This window comes from Rhinoraja longicauda, chromosome 5 (assembly GCF_053455715.1).
Source record: "Rhinoraja longicauda isolate Sanriku21f chromosome 5, sRhiLon1.1, whole genome shotgun sequence".
In the NCBI taxonomy this organism is placed as follows: domain Eukaryota; kingdom Metazoa; phylum Chordata; class Chondrichthyes; order Rajiformes; family Arhynchobatidae; genus Rhinoraja; species Rhinoraja longicauda.
This window is the reverse complement of record NC_135957.1, coordinates 32,405,554-32,422,322: the sequence shown is the minus strand read 5'-3', so window position 1 is coordinate 32,422,322 and position 16,769 is coordinate 32,405,554. Positions and strand designations below refer to the sequence as shown.

Below are 16,769 nucleotides of genomic sequence, written 5' to 3'. Positions count from 1 at the left end.
AAAGGAGGAGATAGCTGGGGTCCTTTCTGAGACTTGGCATCATTATTATGTGAGGTAGCAGAAGGCTGGAAGACAGCTAATGTGGTTTCTTTAATAAAGAAGGGCAGCTGAAAATAGCCAGTGAGCCTTTTGTCAGTGGGAGGGAAATTATTGAAGAAATTCTAAGGGAAAGGATTTAAGTACATTTGGAAAGGCAAGGGCTAATCTGGGATAGTAAGAAGGCTCTCTGTGGGCAAAATCCTGTCTCACTAATTTGATTGAGTTTTTTGAGGAGGGAGCCAAGAATATTGAAAAAGGCAGGGAGGAATTCCTTTAGTCGGTGGATGGTGAATCTGTGGAATTCATTGCCACAGATGGCTGTGGATGGCAAGACTTTGGGTATTTTTAAAGTGGAGATTGATAGGGTCTTGATTAGCAAGAGTGTCAGTTATGGGGAGAATGCAGGAGAATGGGGTTGAGAGGGAAAGAAAAATCAACCTTGATTGAATGGCGGGGTAGACTCCATGGGCCAAATGGCCTACCAGAGAAATATCTTGGACCACTGTACAATGTTAACAGCACAATATAAACACGAGTAGCAATAGTTATTGTAGAAACAAGGAACTGCAGGTGCTGGTTAATACCAAAGATAGACACAAAGTGCTGGAGTAACTCAATGGGTCAGGCAGCATCTCTAAAGAAAAAGGAAGGGTGACGTTTTGGGTTGGGACCCTTCTTCACACTGAAAATAGAGGAGAGGGAACTGGAGGTAAGAACCCGAATCCAGACTGGAAACACCATCCATCCTTTTTACCAGAGATGTTGCCTGACCCGTTGAGTTACTCCAGCACTTTGTGTCTCAACGGTTATTGTTCTTTCCTGCTCACCAAGGCAAGCATCTTGCAGCACAATAATCAAAAAGCCAGTATAACTTTTTTTTCCATGTTCTTTCTCTGAGGCAAATAATGTATCTGCTGCATGAGAAAGAAATGTGGAGCTTACTTCAATCAACTGATAGAACTTATTCATGGGGAATTATTTAAGAGATAAAACTCTCTTTGACTTCACAAATCAATTAAACCACATTTCACTCATATGATATAGAAAAGAAAGGCAACTGATCTAAAACAGATCACATAACTTACTGGAAGTTATTATCATTTTCATTTTGTTTTAAGTTCACTTGACTCCACCAAGTTTCATCAAATTGTGGAGATGAAAGAGACTGCAGATGCTGAAATCTTGAGCAAAAATCAACATGCCGGATGAACTCAGTGGATCAAGCAGCATCTGTGGAGGGAAGTATCGGGTCTAGACCCTTTTCTAGACTCTGATGTCACCTGAGGAATTCTGGTGACATCTGACCTGAAATGTTGTCTTTCTTTTCTTTCCACAGATGCTGACTGACCTGCTGAGTTTCCCCAGCACTTGGTTTTTGAACAAATTTTAGCTTCTTTCGGTTACCCCGATGATATTTCCAATGGGATTAAGATTGCACAGTCTTACAGTATTTCACCAATTCACTAGAAACATTTACCTTTCTTTGGCTCTTCTATCCTGAGAATCTTATTGGGAGATCCAAAATCTTCAACTGACGAGTAGGGCAGTCTTTTAATTCCTGATCTGAAAGATTAATTTTATGTACTCTTCAGAAGTTAAATTCAGTGGTACATTAGTAATCAATTAGGAATTAAAAGCACAATTTTCTCAAGGGTTACTTTTCCTGGCAATGCATACTCACAGATTGTCAAACCCACATTGGTCATTGTTTATAAGGTACAAAAAAAGTGATTAAAACTTAAATTTACAGATTTGCTGAATTTCAAATCACAAGCAAACATCAGCAACACACACACTAGTTATGGTGCACTTTTGAAAGCATTGGACTCAGACTGTTCAGTGCATAGATTTCTGTGGCACATTTGTTACACGAGTTGTTTCAAAAGCTGCTTGGAATCCTGGTTGGGAAAGGTCCACACCAGGACCTTTTGACCAAGGTGTTTGATATCTTGACCCACCCTATACCCTTGGATCATCTTGAACGATGAGCTTAAAAATCCATTCAGTTAAAGGAAGATAAGCCATTTGACGAAGTTAGGATTTGGCTTTGGTTGTGGTAGCTTGGGTAAACCAATTTGTGCCCAGGACATGATTAAGAATGTAGAAGCTTTCAGTGGTCAAAAGATTTTGCTACTGCTCCAAGACTCCCAGCTACACCTCTCTCTCTCTGGGCCTCTGTTACCAGTAACTTCAACAGGGTTAGAAGTGTTGGTGAAGATGTGGGAAACTGAGTAAGAAGGAACTGCAGATGCTATTCCTTTTCTCCTGCCTGACCCGCTGAGTTACTCCAGCTTTTTGTGTCTTTGTGGGAAACTGAATTGGTAGGCCTTTGAAAATGAATGTGCATACTGTGAAACATGGTTAATGTTTGCTTACTAATTGCAATTCAGGCAATGTGTCAGCGTTGTGTTGCCTGCTCATTGTAAGCATATCTGTTTTTAGTGTTAACCACACAGCTGTCCAGTTAGGTGCATTAGCTGAGGTCAAATGTAGGTGCTCATTTGCAATCCACACCGACTAAAGCTAAGAAGAGATATAGGAGACAAAAGACGCTGGAATCTGGAACTAAAAACAAGCTGCTGGAGGAACTCAGTGATACAGGCAGCATCCGTGGAGGTAAATGGACGATCGATGTTTTGGGTCGAGACCCTTCATCTGGTATGCGAGTAGAGGGTTAAAGTTAACTTGCACCTCTTTCAGGGGATATATACTGTGGCTGGAACAGCTGCTGCCGGTCTGATTGAGTGATTGGTGAGCTCCGTCACAGTGGACTCTGCGATTTATGGACTGTTCCCAGGGACGCATTCAGAGACTGACATCGAGTGCTACTGGTAGGTCATCAACTCAGTGAAAGACTCTTGTCCGCCCGAGCTTTGTTGACCTCCCAGCGGAGCGAGATGTCCGTCAGGGAATGTTGCCGACTGGAGACTGCAGACTGCAGGAGTACGTGCTGAGGGACGCACTGAAGCTTGGTGCAGCCAATGCCAAGGCTCTGTGGGGGAGGCCTACAATCTAGGGTCCTTCGCTGCTGGACATGGGGGGCAGGGTGTGGTGGAGACACCCCTCAAAATAAGGGAAGGGATTCCACACCTGTGGCCACATGAGTGGCGAGGGTGGGGGTTAAAATTGTGTGATTTATGTAAACGGTATTCAATGTACGGATAGCCTCCGAGAAGATCGGATGGAATTTTGTAAGGATCATGTATTGTATACATTTATTTCTCGAATAAAGTATATTTTTAAATTAAAAAAAGATTGGTGAAGGATGCTCTTTAGTCTGCCTGAAGCCTGTTGGCCTCCCAGCGCAGTGAGATGTCCATAAGGGAATGCTGCCGGCTGGCCCATTCCAGACTGTGGGAGTACATGCTGAGGGATGCACTGAAGCTTGTTGCAGCCAACGCCAAGATCCTGAGGGGGAGGAGCACAGTCTAGGCTCCTTCTGCTGTTGGACATTGAGGGGCTGAGTGGGGGTACCAGTCAATCAATGGAAGGAATACCACCCCTGGGGGCCACGTGAGTGACAATGGTGCTATGGGCAGAGAAAAAGAGGTGCTAACACTATTGGGTAGAACACTAGCAATATTGAATGCATAGACAACCTAAGAATGTATCATGAATCTTGCACTGTTTTTGTTTAATATGTATTTTTCTATTAAGAACAATAATTTCTTTTTTGAAATACAATCAAATTTGGACAAAAACCTGGGGACATTTTATGGGGAAGTGCAAGATCATGGATGCTCTTTGGAAGAAGAAATCAAAAGGTAGATTATTATCTAAATAGAAAAACACTGTAAATGAGTGGAGTACACTGGGATCTAGGCATTCTTGTGTATGATCACAAAATGTTAGCAGGAAGGTCCAATATGTAACAAAGAAGGCACTTGGCCTGTTATTGCAAATATCTGGAGTTTAAAAATAGGGAAGTTATGTCATAATTGTATAGGGTGTTAGTGAAATGATGCTTGGAATAATGTACACAGTTTTGGTCCTCTTACCTAAATAAGGATATCGTAGCATTGGGGGCAGACCAAAGGAGATTCATGAGGGTAAATCCTTGGATGAGAGGGTTGTCCTGCCAGGGGAGGCTAGACAATTTAGGTCTTCTTTCTTTGGAGTTTAGACAAGTGAGGGTGGCCTTATTGAGACATGTATGACCTTGAGGGGTTATGACAGAATTGATATTGAAGTGTTTTTACCAGTGGGAGAGTCTCAAATGAAAACACATTGTTAAACCGTAAGGAGCAGTTCATTTAAAATGGAGGTGTATAGAGATATGTTTTTACATAATGTGGAGAATCTATGCAATTCTCTACCGCCAACAGTTGTGGAAGCTAGATCATTAGAAGTATCCAAGGTGAAGGTAGATACATGTTTGAAAAACTGGGGAATTCTGGACCAGGAGGAACTACCACAAAAGAGGAGCTGAGGTCAACATAGATCAGCCACAATCATATCCAATAGTGGGACAGGGTTGAGAGGCAAGGTAACCTACTCATGCTCCTGTTATCCAGTGTGTCATGATCAGGACTTCAGTGGGGGTGGTAAGAACATCGCACTTAAAGCACCCTTTCTTTATTTTGATGTGATATCCACACTATCAAATGTGCCATTGACATATTTATTGCATTGTATTACATCTAGGGCACAAACAAATAAAAAATAACAAAGAACAAAATTATACGAACTGTGAACTATTAAAAAAATAATTCATTCATTTCCAAGGTTTGAATAAACTTACCCTTCGCCTTCTAGTTCATCAAGTGCGAAACCCTGTGAAAAGTCATAGAATTCAATAATAGTTAATCTAGTAAAATTCCTGCAGTTAGTACTGTCAAAAAAAAGCTTCCTCACTTCTGGTATCAATATCAGTGTCCTATCATCCATATTCAAAATTAACTAACCAAATGTTTTGGTAATTTTGATTCATTTGAGGAACAAGATCTTGACTGCCCACTGCCACCCAAGTACTCTTCTAAGAAAATGAGAATTAATTTATGGTAACCCAAATACCATCTCTAAAAATCACCTATAAATCCAGCATTATTAGAAAGGGGTGGATAGTTAACAAATGTACCCAGCCACTCAGTTTGAGCTATGCTTCCTGATAAAATACGAACTGCTAGTGGAACTCAGTGGGTCAGGCAGCATCTGGGGAGGGGATGAACAGACATCATTTCCAGGTTGGAACCCTTCTTCAGACTGATTCATAATAAAATAAAATAATAAAAATGATTCTCTATGGTTAATTATACAATAATTTCTTATATCACAAATGAAGGGATAATGTAAGAATTCCTCTTTTTTCTTTAAAATAACAAATCCTGCAGCGTTACCAGATAATGCAATATCTTATGGGAATGCTAAAATAGAATGCTACATCACATAGTATGCTACATCACAAACCACTTGCAATAAGTCTTTCTATGTTACAGGTAAACATATTGTACATACATGCGCAGTACGTTGCTGGATGTCGGGAATGAAGAGCACTGGCTGAGTGACAAGATCGCCAATGGATTTAAAGACAGTGGCTTCCAACTGCTTGTGGTTGGGGATCAAGGGTATCTTTGAGTCGTGGACTGTAATTAGAAATTACAACATGAGACGACGAGAACAGATCATACAATGATGGCTAGTGTTAGCCGGGAATCATGTAAAATCGCTGAGCATTTTTAGGAAAGTTAAAAATAACCCACGATGCCCATTATGTCTGTGCTGAAATGATGCCAAGACCATCACTTATCCACCTGCACATAATACATATCCCCCCCATTCCCTGCATATCCATATCTATTATTCATAAGTTAGTCAATTCCAAGATTGTGCCTGCAATAGAATAATAAATGTTACATCAATAACTTTATTCTTTGGTTCGGGCATACATCCCACATGTATATCTTTCATTACCAACTCACTGTACCCACACTAAAGCCATATTGGTATAGAACTGGTTTATTGTTATTGTAAGGTGCTCCGAGAAACTTTTTGTTTACCGTATTTATACAATACAGTAATCCCAACAAGAAAAACTACAGAAAATAGCAAACTAAGTTTCCAACTTGAAACCCAGCAAAATCCATCTTGTCCAGGTCTAATTCGAAAATGGGTATTCAGAAAATTTTAAAGTTCTTGAACTCATAAGAACCGTAAATACTTTTTTATAAACAAAAATATCAACACTAAATTAGTATCGAAAACAGAAAATGGTGGAGTTACTCAATGAGCTGGTAGCATTTGTAGAGCGAAACATGCTTCAGGTTAATGTTTCAGGAACATGTTTAAGGTTAATGACCTTCCATCTGAATAGTTCTGATGAAAGATCATTAACTTGAAATATTAAGTCGAAACAAGGAACTGCAGATGCTGGTTTACCAAGGAAAGCCACAAAATGCTGGAATAACTCAGCGGGTCAGGCAATATCCCTGGAGAACATGAATAGGGAGCGTTTTGGGTTGGGACCTTTCTTCAGACATATTATGAACTCATATTATGAAATATATGTATATAATAATATTATTATATATGATATAATATTCATTATATGAAACTGCTTATCCCTCTCCACAGATTTTAGGTTTTCATCAACAGTTATTTGGCTTTACAAATATTAAATTGGCCACCAGTTCAAACTGCAGAGAACATTTAAAGTAATCAATATAATATCTCCTGGAACGCTCCTGCCTTTGTAACAGTTACATTTGTCTACTCACATGTATTGAGATGGGAACCACTGTCGCTGGATTTGGACTTTTTACGGGATTGCTTACGTTCCTCATCACGTATCTTCCGTTCTGCTCCCTGTATATCAGGAATCAGTCATGGGGAAAGGAATGACATTTTACTAATCTTACAGCCATTTCCTATCATTTTCTGCTGAGTTAAAACTGGAAAGGACATTGAGCAGCCACCGCATCAACATGGCCACTAAAGTAGAATTGTACCTTTATAATCACTTGCTGTATCTACACATTGACTTCATGCACCTTGTGTCTGAGGACACACAGATCCCTTAATTTACCAGCGAGTTTGCATTTCTGAGGAGTTATTGTTGCTTATCTATCCTGCTCCTTTGATGTTTACCAAAATTATTCTGTGCAAAATATTCTGTGTAAAATACTTTAGTTCACAAAGCACCATTGATGGCTTCACGATATCTAAAAATAGTTTATAGGGATTGTATTGCAGCTTTTGTACAAATATTATAATGTCCTGCCACTGGCAGATATCACATGGTGCCGATGTGCAATGTTAGGCCGTTAAAAGATACAAAATAAAATGTCTCCTTTCCTTGGTCCATTAGTCCCAGAGAGAAGAGGAGCTTGGAAGTAACCCCGAGGCTGAACAGCACAATCATCTCAAGCATAGATCATTAACCATTGGAGGAAGCAATGGGCCATGAACAAAATAATTAATTAGTTGTACACAAGAAATAAAGACAGAAGTGGACCATACACTCCTTCCAGCTTGCTCAGTCTTTCAATAACATTGTGGCTGAACCTATCGCTCACATTTATTTTTCTACCTGGTACCTTTGCTGTTCTATTGATCTCACCTTAAATATATTCAATAACCGAGCATCCATGGCCCTCTGGTAGTGAATTCCAGAAGTTCATAACAACACATAAAAAATACTTTCTCATTTCAGCCCTGAATAAGCCCTTATCCCTACACTGTATTCCCGACTTTAGGCTTTCCAACAAAATAAATGGACTCTTGGCCTACACCCTGTGACATCCCTCTCAATGGGATCACCTCTAAGTCTTATAAAGTGCAGTGAGAATAGGTCAAGCGCTCCCTATTCACTTTTCAGCCCCCTCAACCAAGTACTCAATCTTCTGGTCAGTGCAACATAAATTTACAAGGCCAGTACATTCTTCTTCCAACATGTTGACCAAAGTGGCACATAGAGGTTTTGCCAAAGCCCTGCACAAAACAACAAGATTTTTGTGCATTAATACCAATAAGCGTGCAAATTGCCTTTCAATTGCTTGTTTTACCTGCATACTTATTCTCTACATTTTCCTAATCCACACACCATTCATCCTGTAGATCAAAGCTCATTTTTCTAAAGTGTTTTCATTTATAAATGACACCACAGAACATTTTCTCACACTGAATTTGCTGTGCCACCTACTGGACCACTTGCTTGATGGCTAAGTCCTGGTGCCAAGTTCCAGCCCTCTCCACAGCTCACTTGCCCACTTAGCTTTGCATCCTCAGCAAACTTCAACACATCATCAAAGTCACTCATATGTGAAGTGCTGAGGACTCAAAGCTAATCTCTCTGGCACTCTACCACTGACAGTCTGCCAACACAAACAAGAGATTCATTCTTGCTCTTGGTTAAAGGAACTCCTCTGTGCACTAATATGTCAATCCCAATCATGTGGGCCCTTATTTTACCCAACACCCTTTGATGCAGTTCCCTGTCAAACACCTTTTGAAAATTTGGATATACTACATTCACTGGCTGCCCTTTATCTGCTCTGCTAGCAATATTATAAGCAAGAAACACGTAAAAAAATATTAGACATCATATATATACAGCCGGAAACAGGCCTTTTCGGCCCTCCAAGTCCGTGCTGCCCAGCGATCCCTGCACATTAACACTATCCTACACCCACTAGGGACAATTTTTACATTTACCCAGCCAATTAACCTACATACCTGTACGTCTTTGGAGTGTGGGAGGAAACCGAAGATCTCGGAGAAAACCCACGCAGGTCACGGGGAGAACGTACAAACTCCTTACAGTGCAGCACCCGTAGTCAGGATCGAACCTGAGTCTCCGGCGCTGCATTCGCTGTAAAGCAGCAACTCTACCGCTGCGCCACCGTGCCGCCCAATGGTTTAGCTTTCAGAATATCATGCTCACTCTATCCAATCATGTTTTGATTTTCCTAGTCCTATCACTGATCTCTGTTGGAGCCATTTTGAGTTTATTAATAATATTGCATATTATTATATTACTTTGTGTTCTGCTGTATTTTTGGACACTAAGAGGTTAATATTTTGCTTACGTATACCACTGGGAGGTGCCATGGGCAGGACCAGATCTTTAGTATAACTTGCCTAACACTTACGTAATGCTTGAGTTAGTGTGTGTGTGTGTGTGTGTGTGTGTGTGTGTGTGTGTGTGTGTGTGTGTGTGTGTGTGTGCGCGTGTGTGTGTGTGTACGTGCCAAGCTGCTGACATTAAGGTCAACAAGAAGAATCTTAATTACAGAAGCCCGCTAAAATAATAAGATTTTAGTAAGTCATAAGCCACATAGGGACGACGATAGGATATTAGATTTTTACCAAGTTAACAACAAGTCATAAATAAGTTAATGACAAGAGATATGTCAATATGTTTTTATTGCAACTTCAAATAAACAACTAACTACTACGTTGTGGAGGTCTCTCTGTTGTTATTTGTGCATGGAAGGTATCTGCTCCCGTTGCTACATCAAACGGTAAGGTTTTGGGGGTTTTATAAGGAAGACGAGAAGCTAGCCGTTACAGTCTCCTTTTCATGATGGATTCCAACATTTCTCCATAAACTGATGACAGGCTAACTGGTCTATTGATTCTTGTCTCTCCTTTCTTAAATGGTGTTGGCGTATTTGCAACATTTCCAATCTGTTGAGACTATTTCTGAATCTAAAGAACTTTGAACCATCCTCACTAATATATGCACCTTATTCAGAATCTCTGATGTGGTTCTAGTCCACGTACTTTTGTCCAATACTCCCTCCTTTATAAGATATAGTGCATGCTACAATGTTCTATTATTACTAGAGAGCTCACAGCAACTTAGCACTGCAGGCGAACTGAACATGGTCAATATGCAGTCAAGTGGTAATAGCAGACTAAAAGGAAACAGTTAGACTTCTTATTCCAACAACGTACCTTGTCACAGAACACTTTAATCTGGCAGTGCGCCCTGTGGACAGGCTTGTTGCTTCGAGTGGTGTAGCTGTATGTATCGATCTGGATGTTCAGTGGTAGCCCTTTGACCCCTTTCTGAGACGAGAAATCTGTGCTGAGACAGTTGACTGCGATGAAAATCTGAAACGAAAAGCAGGGATCTTAAGTTAAGCAAGTTAGCTATAAAGTGACAAAGCAAATACTTATACATTTAATGAATACAGTATGGCGAGTCCGGAAACTTGTTGGTTGTAGAAGAAGTTTATTGCAGCCGCAATATTCGAATACAGAGTTAAACAACAAGGTAAAGGACAACCATCAAAAACTTACTGTCTTCTTCGAAGACTTCGCCGAACTAACTATTTCGGGCGCCAAACGCGCACATGACATCGCTGGCCAATCAGCGATGTCGCTCCCTGGACCAATCCCCATGGTCGCGTTCACACGTGACCTCGCTGGCCAATCCGAGGGTTCGACGACCTGGACCATTCTCTATGGTCGCTACATGACCCCCCCCAGAACCCGAGGTGCGGAACCTAGCAGGGAGCCGGATTTCGCGACCATAACGAGTACGGAGAGGGACAGCCTGAACCACAGGAGCCGGGGGTTCCGGACTTGGCGGAACAGCCGGAACGGGAGGTCCTGGAGGAACTACCGGAACGGGGGGTCCTGGAGGAACTGCCGGAACGGGGGGTCCTGGAGGAACTGTCGGAACGGGGGGTCCTGGACTGAGCGGAACTAACGGAGGTCGGCCTCTCCTAGGGGTTTGACCGACCAGGACTGGTTGATCCGGATCCAAATGTGCAGGTTTGAGCCGGGACACCGAGACGAGCTCACTCTTGCCGCACATGTCTAAGGTGAAGGTAGCCGTTCCCTTACGCAAAACCCGGAACGGCCCTTGATAGACCCTCTGCAACGGGGCGCGATGGGAATCTTTTCGCAGAAAAACGAACTCACAGTCCTTCAGGGAAGGCGGTTCATGTACCATGGGACACCCATGACGTGAAGTCGGAACTGGAGCCAGGGAGCCCACCCGTTCCCGGAGAGATGCTAACACTGATGGGACTGTAGGCAGCTGGTCTGAAGGGTCCGGAAACAGATCTCCGGGTACTCGAAGTGTCGAGCCATATACTAGCTCTGCGGACGACGCACCGAGATCTAGCTTAGGAACAGTCCGGATGCCCAAAAGAACCCAAGGGAGCTGGTCTACCCAGTCCGGGCCTTCAAGCCTTGCACTGAGGGACGCCTTAAGTTGGCGGTGGAACCTTTCTACGAGTCCATTTGCCTGGGGGTGATATGCAGTCGTGGGTTGTAACTTGGACCCGTACAGTTCTGCGAGCGCAGCCCAGAGGGACGAAGTGAATTGTGGGCCTCTGTCAGTGGTAATAACTGCCGGGACCCCGAAACGAGCTACCCAATGAAGGGCCAAAGACCTAGCACAAGACGCTGACGAAATATCAGACAATGGGAAAGCCTCTGGCCACCGGGTGAACCGATCCACCACCGTGAGGAGGTGGGTGTAGCCCCGGGAGGAAGGCTAAGGACCGACCAAATCCACGTGGATGTGGAAAAAACGAACAGCCGGGACCTCGAAATCCTGTACGGGGGGCTGGACATGGCGCTGGACTTTAGCGGTCTGACAGGGAACGCAGGCAGGCGCCCAACCCGCTACCTGTTTCCGTAGGCCATGCCAGACAAACCGAGCTGCTACCAAAGCAGAGGTGGAGCGGATGGACGGGTGCGCCAGCCCATGAATGGCATCGAAAACCCGGCGCTGAAGGGAGGGCGGTACTACCGGCCTGGGACGGGGAAGAGAAACATCGCACCAGACTTTTGTGCCTTCTGACCCACAAGCTACCTGGGCCAACTTCAATCCCGAAGTGGTGGACTGGTATGCCGAAGCGGTATCCGCTAGAAGCTGTGCCTCCGCAAGCTCTTGGGGATCCACTTCGCAGTCCACCGCCGAAATAGGGGGAAAAGCAGGTCTAGACAGGGCGTCAGCAACGGCATTAAGCTTACCCGCGACATGACGGACATCGGTGGTGAATTCGGAGATAGCAGTCAGGTGCCGCTGCTGGCGGGCCGACCATGGGTCAGACAATTTGACAAAAGCAAATGTTAATGGTTTATGGTCCATAAAGGCCACAAATGGGCGGCCCTCAAGGAAGTACCTGAAATGACGAACAGCTAAATAGAGGGCCAAAAGCTCTCGGTCAAATGCGCTATACTTCAGCTCAGCCGAATTTAGTTGCCGGCTGAAAAACGCCAAAGGCTGCCAACGGCCACCGACCTGCTGCTCCAGAACCCCGCCCACCGCCACGTCAGAGGCGTCAACCGTCAGGGCCGTGGGGGCGGAGGGGCTCGGGTGGACCAACATGGTGGCATCTGCCAAAGCTGCCTTAGCTGCTGTAAAAGCCGACTCTGCGGTCGGGGACCATATCAACTCTACCGGATTCCCTGCAAGGCATTGGAAAAGCGGGCGCATGACTCGCGCAGCTGCCGGGACGAACCTATGGTAGAAATTAACCATGCCTACGAACTCCTGTAGCCCTTTTACTGTGGTGGGCCTAGGAAATGCCCGGATAGCCTCCACCTTTTCGGGCAAAGGGGAGGCGCCGGCAGGGGTAATTCTGTGCCCTAGAAAATCAAGAGCAGGAAGGCCGAATTGACATTTGGAGGGTTGGATTATGAGCCCGTGGTCTTGGAGCCGCTGGAAAACGGTCCGCAAGTGGGCCTGGTGTTCCTGTACTGAGGTGCTGGCAACCAGGATGTCGTCTAAATAAATAAACAAAAAGGGTAAATCCCGGCCCACGCGGTCCATCAGTCGTTGGAAAGCCTGTGCCGCGTTCTTTAAACCGAAAGGCATACGCAACCATTCAAACAACCCGAACGGAGTAATCGTTGCAGTTTTCTGTATGTCCTCCAGTCGCACCGGGATCTGGTGGTATCCTCGCACCAAATCGATTTTGGAGAACACCACCGCTCCTTCCAGCCCAGATGAAAAGTCCTGTAGGTGCGGTATGGGGTAGCGATCAGCCGTGGTGACAGCATTGAGACGCCGATAATCGCCACATGGTCTCCACCCCCCAGATGCCTTGGAGACCATATGTAACGGCGAGGCCCACGGGCTGTCAGACTGACGAACAATTCACATTTCCTCCATCTTCCTGAACTCTGCCCGTGCCACCACCAGTTTGTCTGGCGGTAGCCTCCTGGCCCGAGCGAAAACAGGAGGGCCTTCGGTGCGGATGTGATGGACCACGCCGTGCTTGGCCGAAGACGTGTCGAAACGTTGAATGAGCAGCTCTGGAAACTCCGCCAGAATCTCAGCATACGAGTCGGGGGCCGCGACGACGGCCTGGACAGTAGGGCTGGGCGAGGAGGCGATTGTCGGAGCGACGTGCTCATCTTCGGCGGAGGGTCGGAGGTCGTTACCGCGGACATCAGGGACCAGTGAAAAAGCCCAGAGAAAATCTGCTCCCAAGATCGCTTGTTTGACGTCGACTATGATGAATGGCCATTCGTACGTGCGGAGGCCTAACACAAGGGACATCTTCCGTATACCGAAAGTGCGAATTGGGCTGCCATTAACCGCGATGAGGGTGGGACCTGTCTTACCCGATCTGGTTTCAAGGTCGGTCGGCGGCACTATACTGACGATGGCTCCCGTGTCCACCAAAAATTCTGTGTCCGTGAATCGATCATGGACATAGAGGCGCCGGTTCTGGCCAATCGTAACTGCCCCTATGTACGATCGGCCGAGGCATTTCCCGCGAAGGTACAAGGTGAGCGGCAGTTGCGGGATTCGCTACCCCATCGTAGGTGATAATAGCACCAGCCGCGCTTGTGCGGATCTTTTTGGCGGGCTTTCGGAGAATTGGCGGGAGACGTGGCGCCATCTTGCCGTCGCTGTGGCGTGGTCACTGATGTTGAGACCTTGTTGATCGAACCGCTTGCCTGGTCCTTTGCCTTGTTTTTAGCCGCTATGAGCGCGTCCGCTTTCGCTGCATATGCTTCGGGGTCCTTAAAAGAACAATCCGTGAGCAGCAGTCGGACATCCTCAGGAAGCTTCTCGCGGAATGCCTGTTCGAACATAGGGCAATCCGTATGCTCACCGGCTAGCATCATCATTTCGGACATGAGGACGGAAGGCAGTCGGTCTCTAAGATCCGGTAGGTGCAGAAGTCTTGCCGCACCACCATGCTTATTAAACCCGAAGATTCGCAGTAATACTTTCTTCAGGGCCTCGTACTTGCTTTCCGCAGGTGGATTAACGATGAACCGCATCACGCGCATGGTCGTCTCCGATGATAGAGCGCTGACGAGGTAGTAATACCTCGTGGAGTCGTCCGATATCTTCTTTATATGAAATTGAGCTTCGGTGTGTATAAACCAAGATTGCGTGCGTGCGTCCAAAACCACGGAAGGTGAACGCTTACCGCGCTTGACTCCGGTGTGCCCGGCGCGGCCATCGCCGACGAGGCGTCGGGTCCCTGCATAGTCGGTGATCGTCCAGATCACGTCGGGGTCACCAATATGGCGAGTCCGGAAACTTGTTGGTTGTAGAAGAAGTTTATTGCAGCCGCAATATTCGAATACAGAGTTAAACAACAAGGTAAAGGACAACCATCAAAAACTTACTGTCTTCTTCGAAGACTTCGCCGAACTAACTATTTCGGGCGCCAAACGCGCACATGACATCGCTGGCCAATCAGCGATGTCGTTCCCTGGACCAATCCCCATGGTCGCGTTCACACGTGACCTCGCTGGCCAATCCGAGGGTTCGACGACCTGGACCATTCTCTATGGTCGCTACAACAGTACATTTTGGCATGTATTTAGCTTTAATTCCGTAATGTAAGAGACAGACAGTCATTTTGTAAAGTCCTATTTCTAATACAGTCCTTCACAAGACGCAACGAGTGAAGATTGTGGTTGTGATTTTACAGCCATGCACATCACCTGTTTACCATAAGCATTGTGTCTTCCTCTTGTGATCAAGGATGACCTGCATGCACTCCAGTTCTGTGTTTCCGAGATGGATGATGAGGATAAAGTGGGGCCCATAGACTCTTCTACAGGCGGGGCAGAGGGGTGCCTGAAGCATGCCGAGTGGACAGGTAATTTGGGAGACGTTGTGCTCCTTCCACAATCTCTGCTGAGCTTCCGTGTGCTCTCGACACATGTACTAGAGGCTCTCAGCACCATCCCAAATTTTCCTTTTCTACTTCGACCAGACATGGGCCAGGTATTCCCAGGATCAGTGGGGACTGCACTTTTTACGGGAGGCTTTGGGAATCCCTCCGTCCGCCTGGTAATCCCTACGCATAGTGCTCAGAATGGAGACTGTGTCAGGATGCTGACACTGCACAGGTGATTCACACATCTGTCCAGTGGAAGCCATTGGGTGGGGAGGTTGGAGAAGACCTTGGTCAACTCATCGTTTAAATTTGAATCCCTTGGTCAACTCGTAGTTGAATTAAAGGATTTTGTGGAGACAATATTCATGTTACCTCTCCAGTGTCTTGAGATGCCAGCTCCAGATAGTCCATAACTCAGAAACACATAAGGCAGGATCACTGCTGCCCAGTAGACCATGAGCTGTGTCAGGCTCATGGTTTTAATCTTCAAACATCCTTTTCCTCAGTAAAACTAAGGTTCAAATTGATGCCTTACAAAATGTGAATGAACCTAGATCAATATGTCAATGGGTGACTTTACACTGGGAAGAGTCAACAACTGTATCGATCTATCCCCACAAGTAAGACTGAAACATATCATGGAAAAAGGCAAAGTGTCATTTACTAAAAATCTCTATTTAGTAGGGCAGAGGTATGGAGGGTGCAATAGATGTGGAATTTTTGTTCAACACTTGCTACAGAGTCATCTCCTACACATATAAAAATTGCTGACATGTCATGACAGAAATCCTGTCATTGAGGAAAAATCTTTTGAAAAATAATTAGAATAATTATGGAAAGTATTATTACTACCACAATTATTTTGCCAGCAGGTGCAACTTGTAGCTACTAAATGCCTGGCTCACTTCACTTCACTGAAAGTCTCACATTTCAAATCATAAAAACATTTAGATTTATGGAATTTTTCCTCAGCCTCAGAAATATCTCAAACCACATCACAGTCAATGAGTTACTTTTAAAATGTTGTCAAAGTGACTATTTAAGCAGATAAGACAGCACGTTAGTCATGCTAATGATAAAGATAAATTATTGTTAAGCATTGGTTGTTCAAATTATGCCAGTAACTTGTGGTCACCTCACTTTTCTTCCAATCTTAAGAATTTCTTTCTTCCCCAATTATAATTTCAATTGAGAGATTATCTTCAACAATGTAGAAACAAAGAAACATAGAAAATAGGTGCAGGAGTAGGCCATTCGGCCCTTCGAGCCTGCACCGCCATTCAATATGATCATGGCTGATCATCCAACGCAGTATCCCGTACCTGCCTTCTCTCCATACCCCCTGATCCCTTTAGCCACAAGGGCCACATCTAACTCCCTCTTAAATATAGCCAATGAACTGGCCTCAACTACCTTCTGTGGCAGAGAATTCCACAGATTCACCACTCTGTGTGAAAAAAAACTTTCTCATCTCGTCCTAAAAGACTTCCCACTTATCCTTAAACTGTGACTCCTTGTTCTGGACTTCCCCAACATCGGGAACAATCTTCCTGCATCTAGCCTGTCCAACCCCTTAAGAATTTTGTAAGTTTCTATAAGATCCCCCCTCAATCTTCTAAATTCCAGCGAGTACAAGCCGAGTCTATCCAGTCTTTCTTCATATGAAAGTCCTGCCAT

At 44.9% G+C, this 16,769-nt stretch overlaps 1 protein-coding gene across 2 annotated transcripts in view; it reads right to left on the bottom strand.

Moving 5' to 3' along the window:
* Positions 1-16,769, bottom strand: part of LOC144593960 (grainyhead-like protein 1 homolog) — a 72,089-nt gene that overhangs the window by 8,942 nt on the left and 46,378 nt on the right. The window contains exons 8-12 of one of the 2 annotated variants that reach the window (XM_078400098.1): positions 9,934-10,092; positions 6,771-6,840; positions 5,473-5,621; positions 4,781-4,812; positions 1,517-1,602 (exon numbers count right to left, since the gene is read on the bottom strand). In XM_078400098.1, the coding sequence (XP_078256224.1) occupies positions 1,517-1,602; positions 4,781-4,812; positions 5,473-5,621; positions 6,771-6,840; positions 9,934-10,092 (496 nt within the window). The remainder of the gene's footprint in view (positions 1-1,516; positions 1,603-4,780; positions 4,813-5,472; positions 5,622-6,770; positions 6,841-9,933; positions 10,093-16,769) is intronic. The other variant, XM_078400099.1, reaches the window with a different exon arrangement.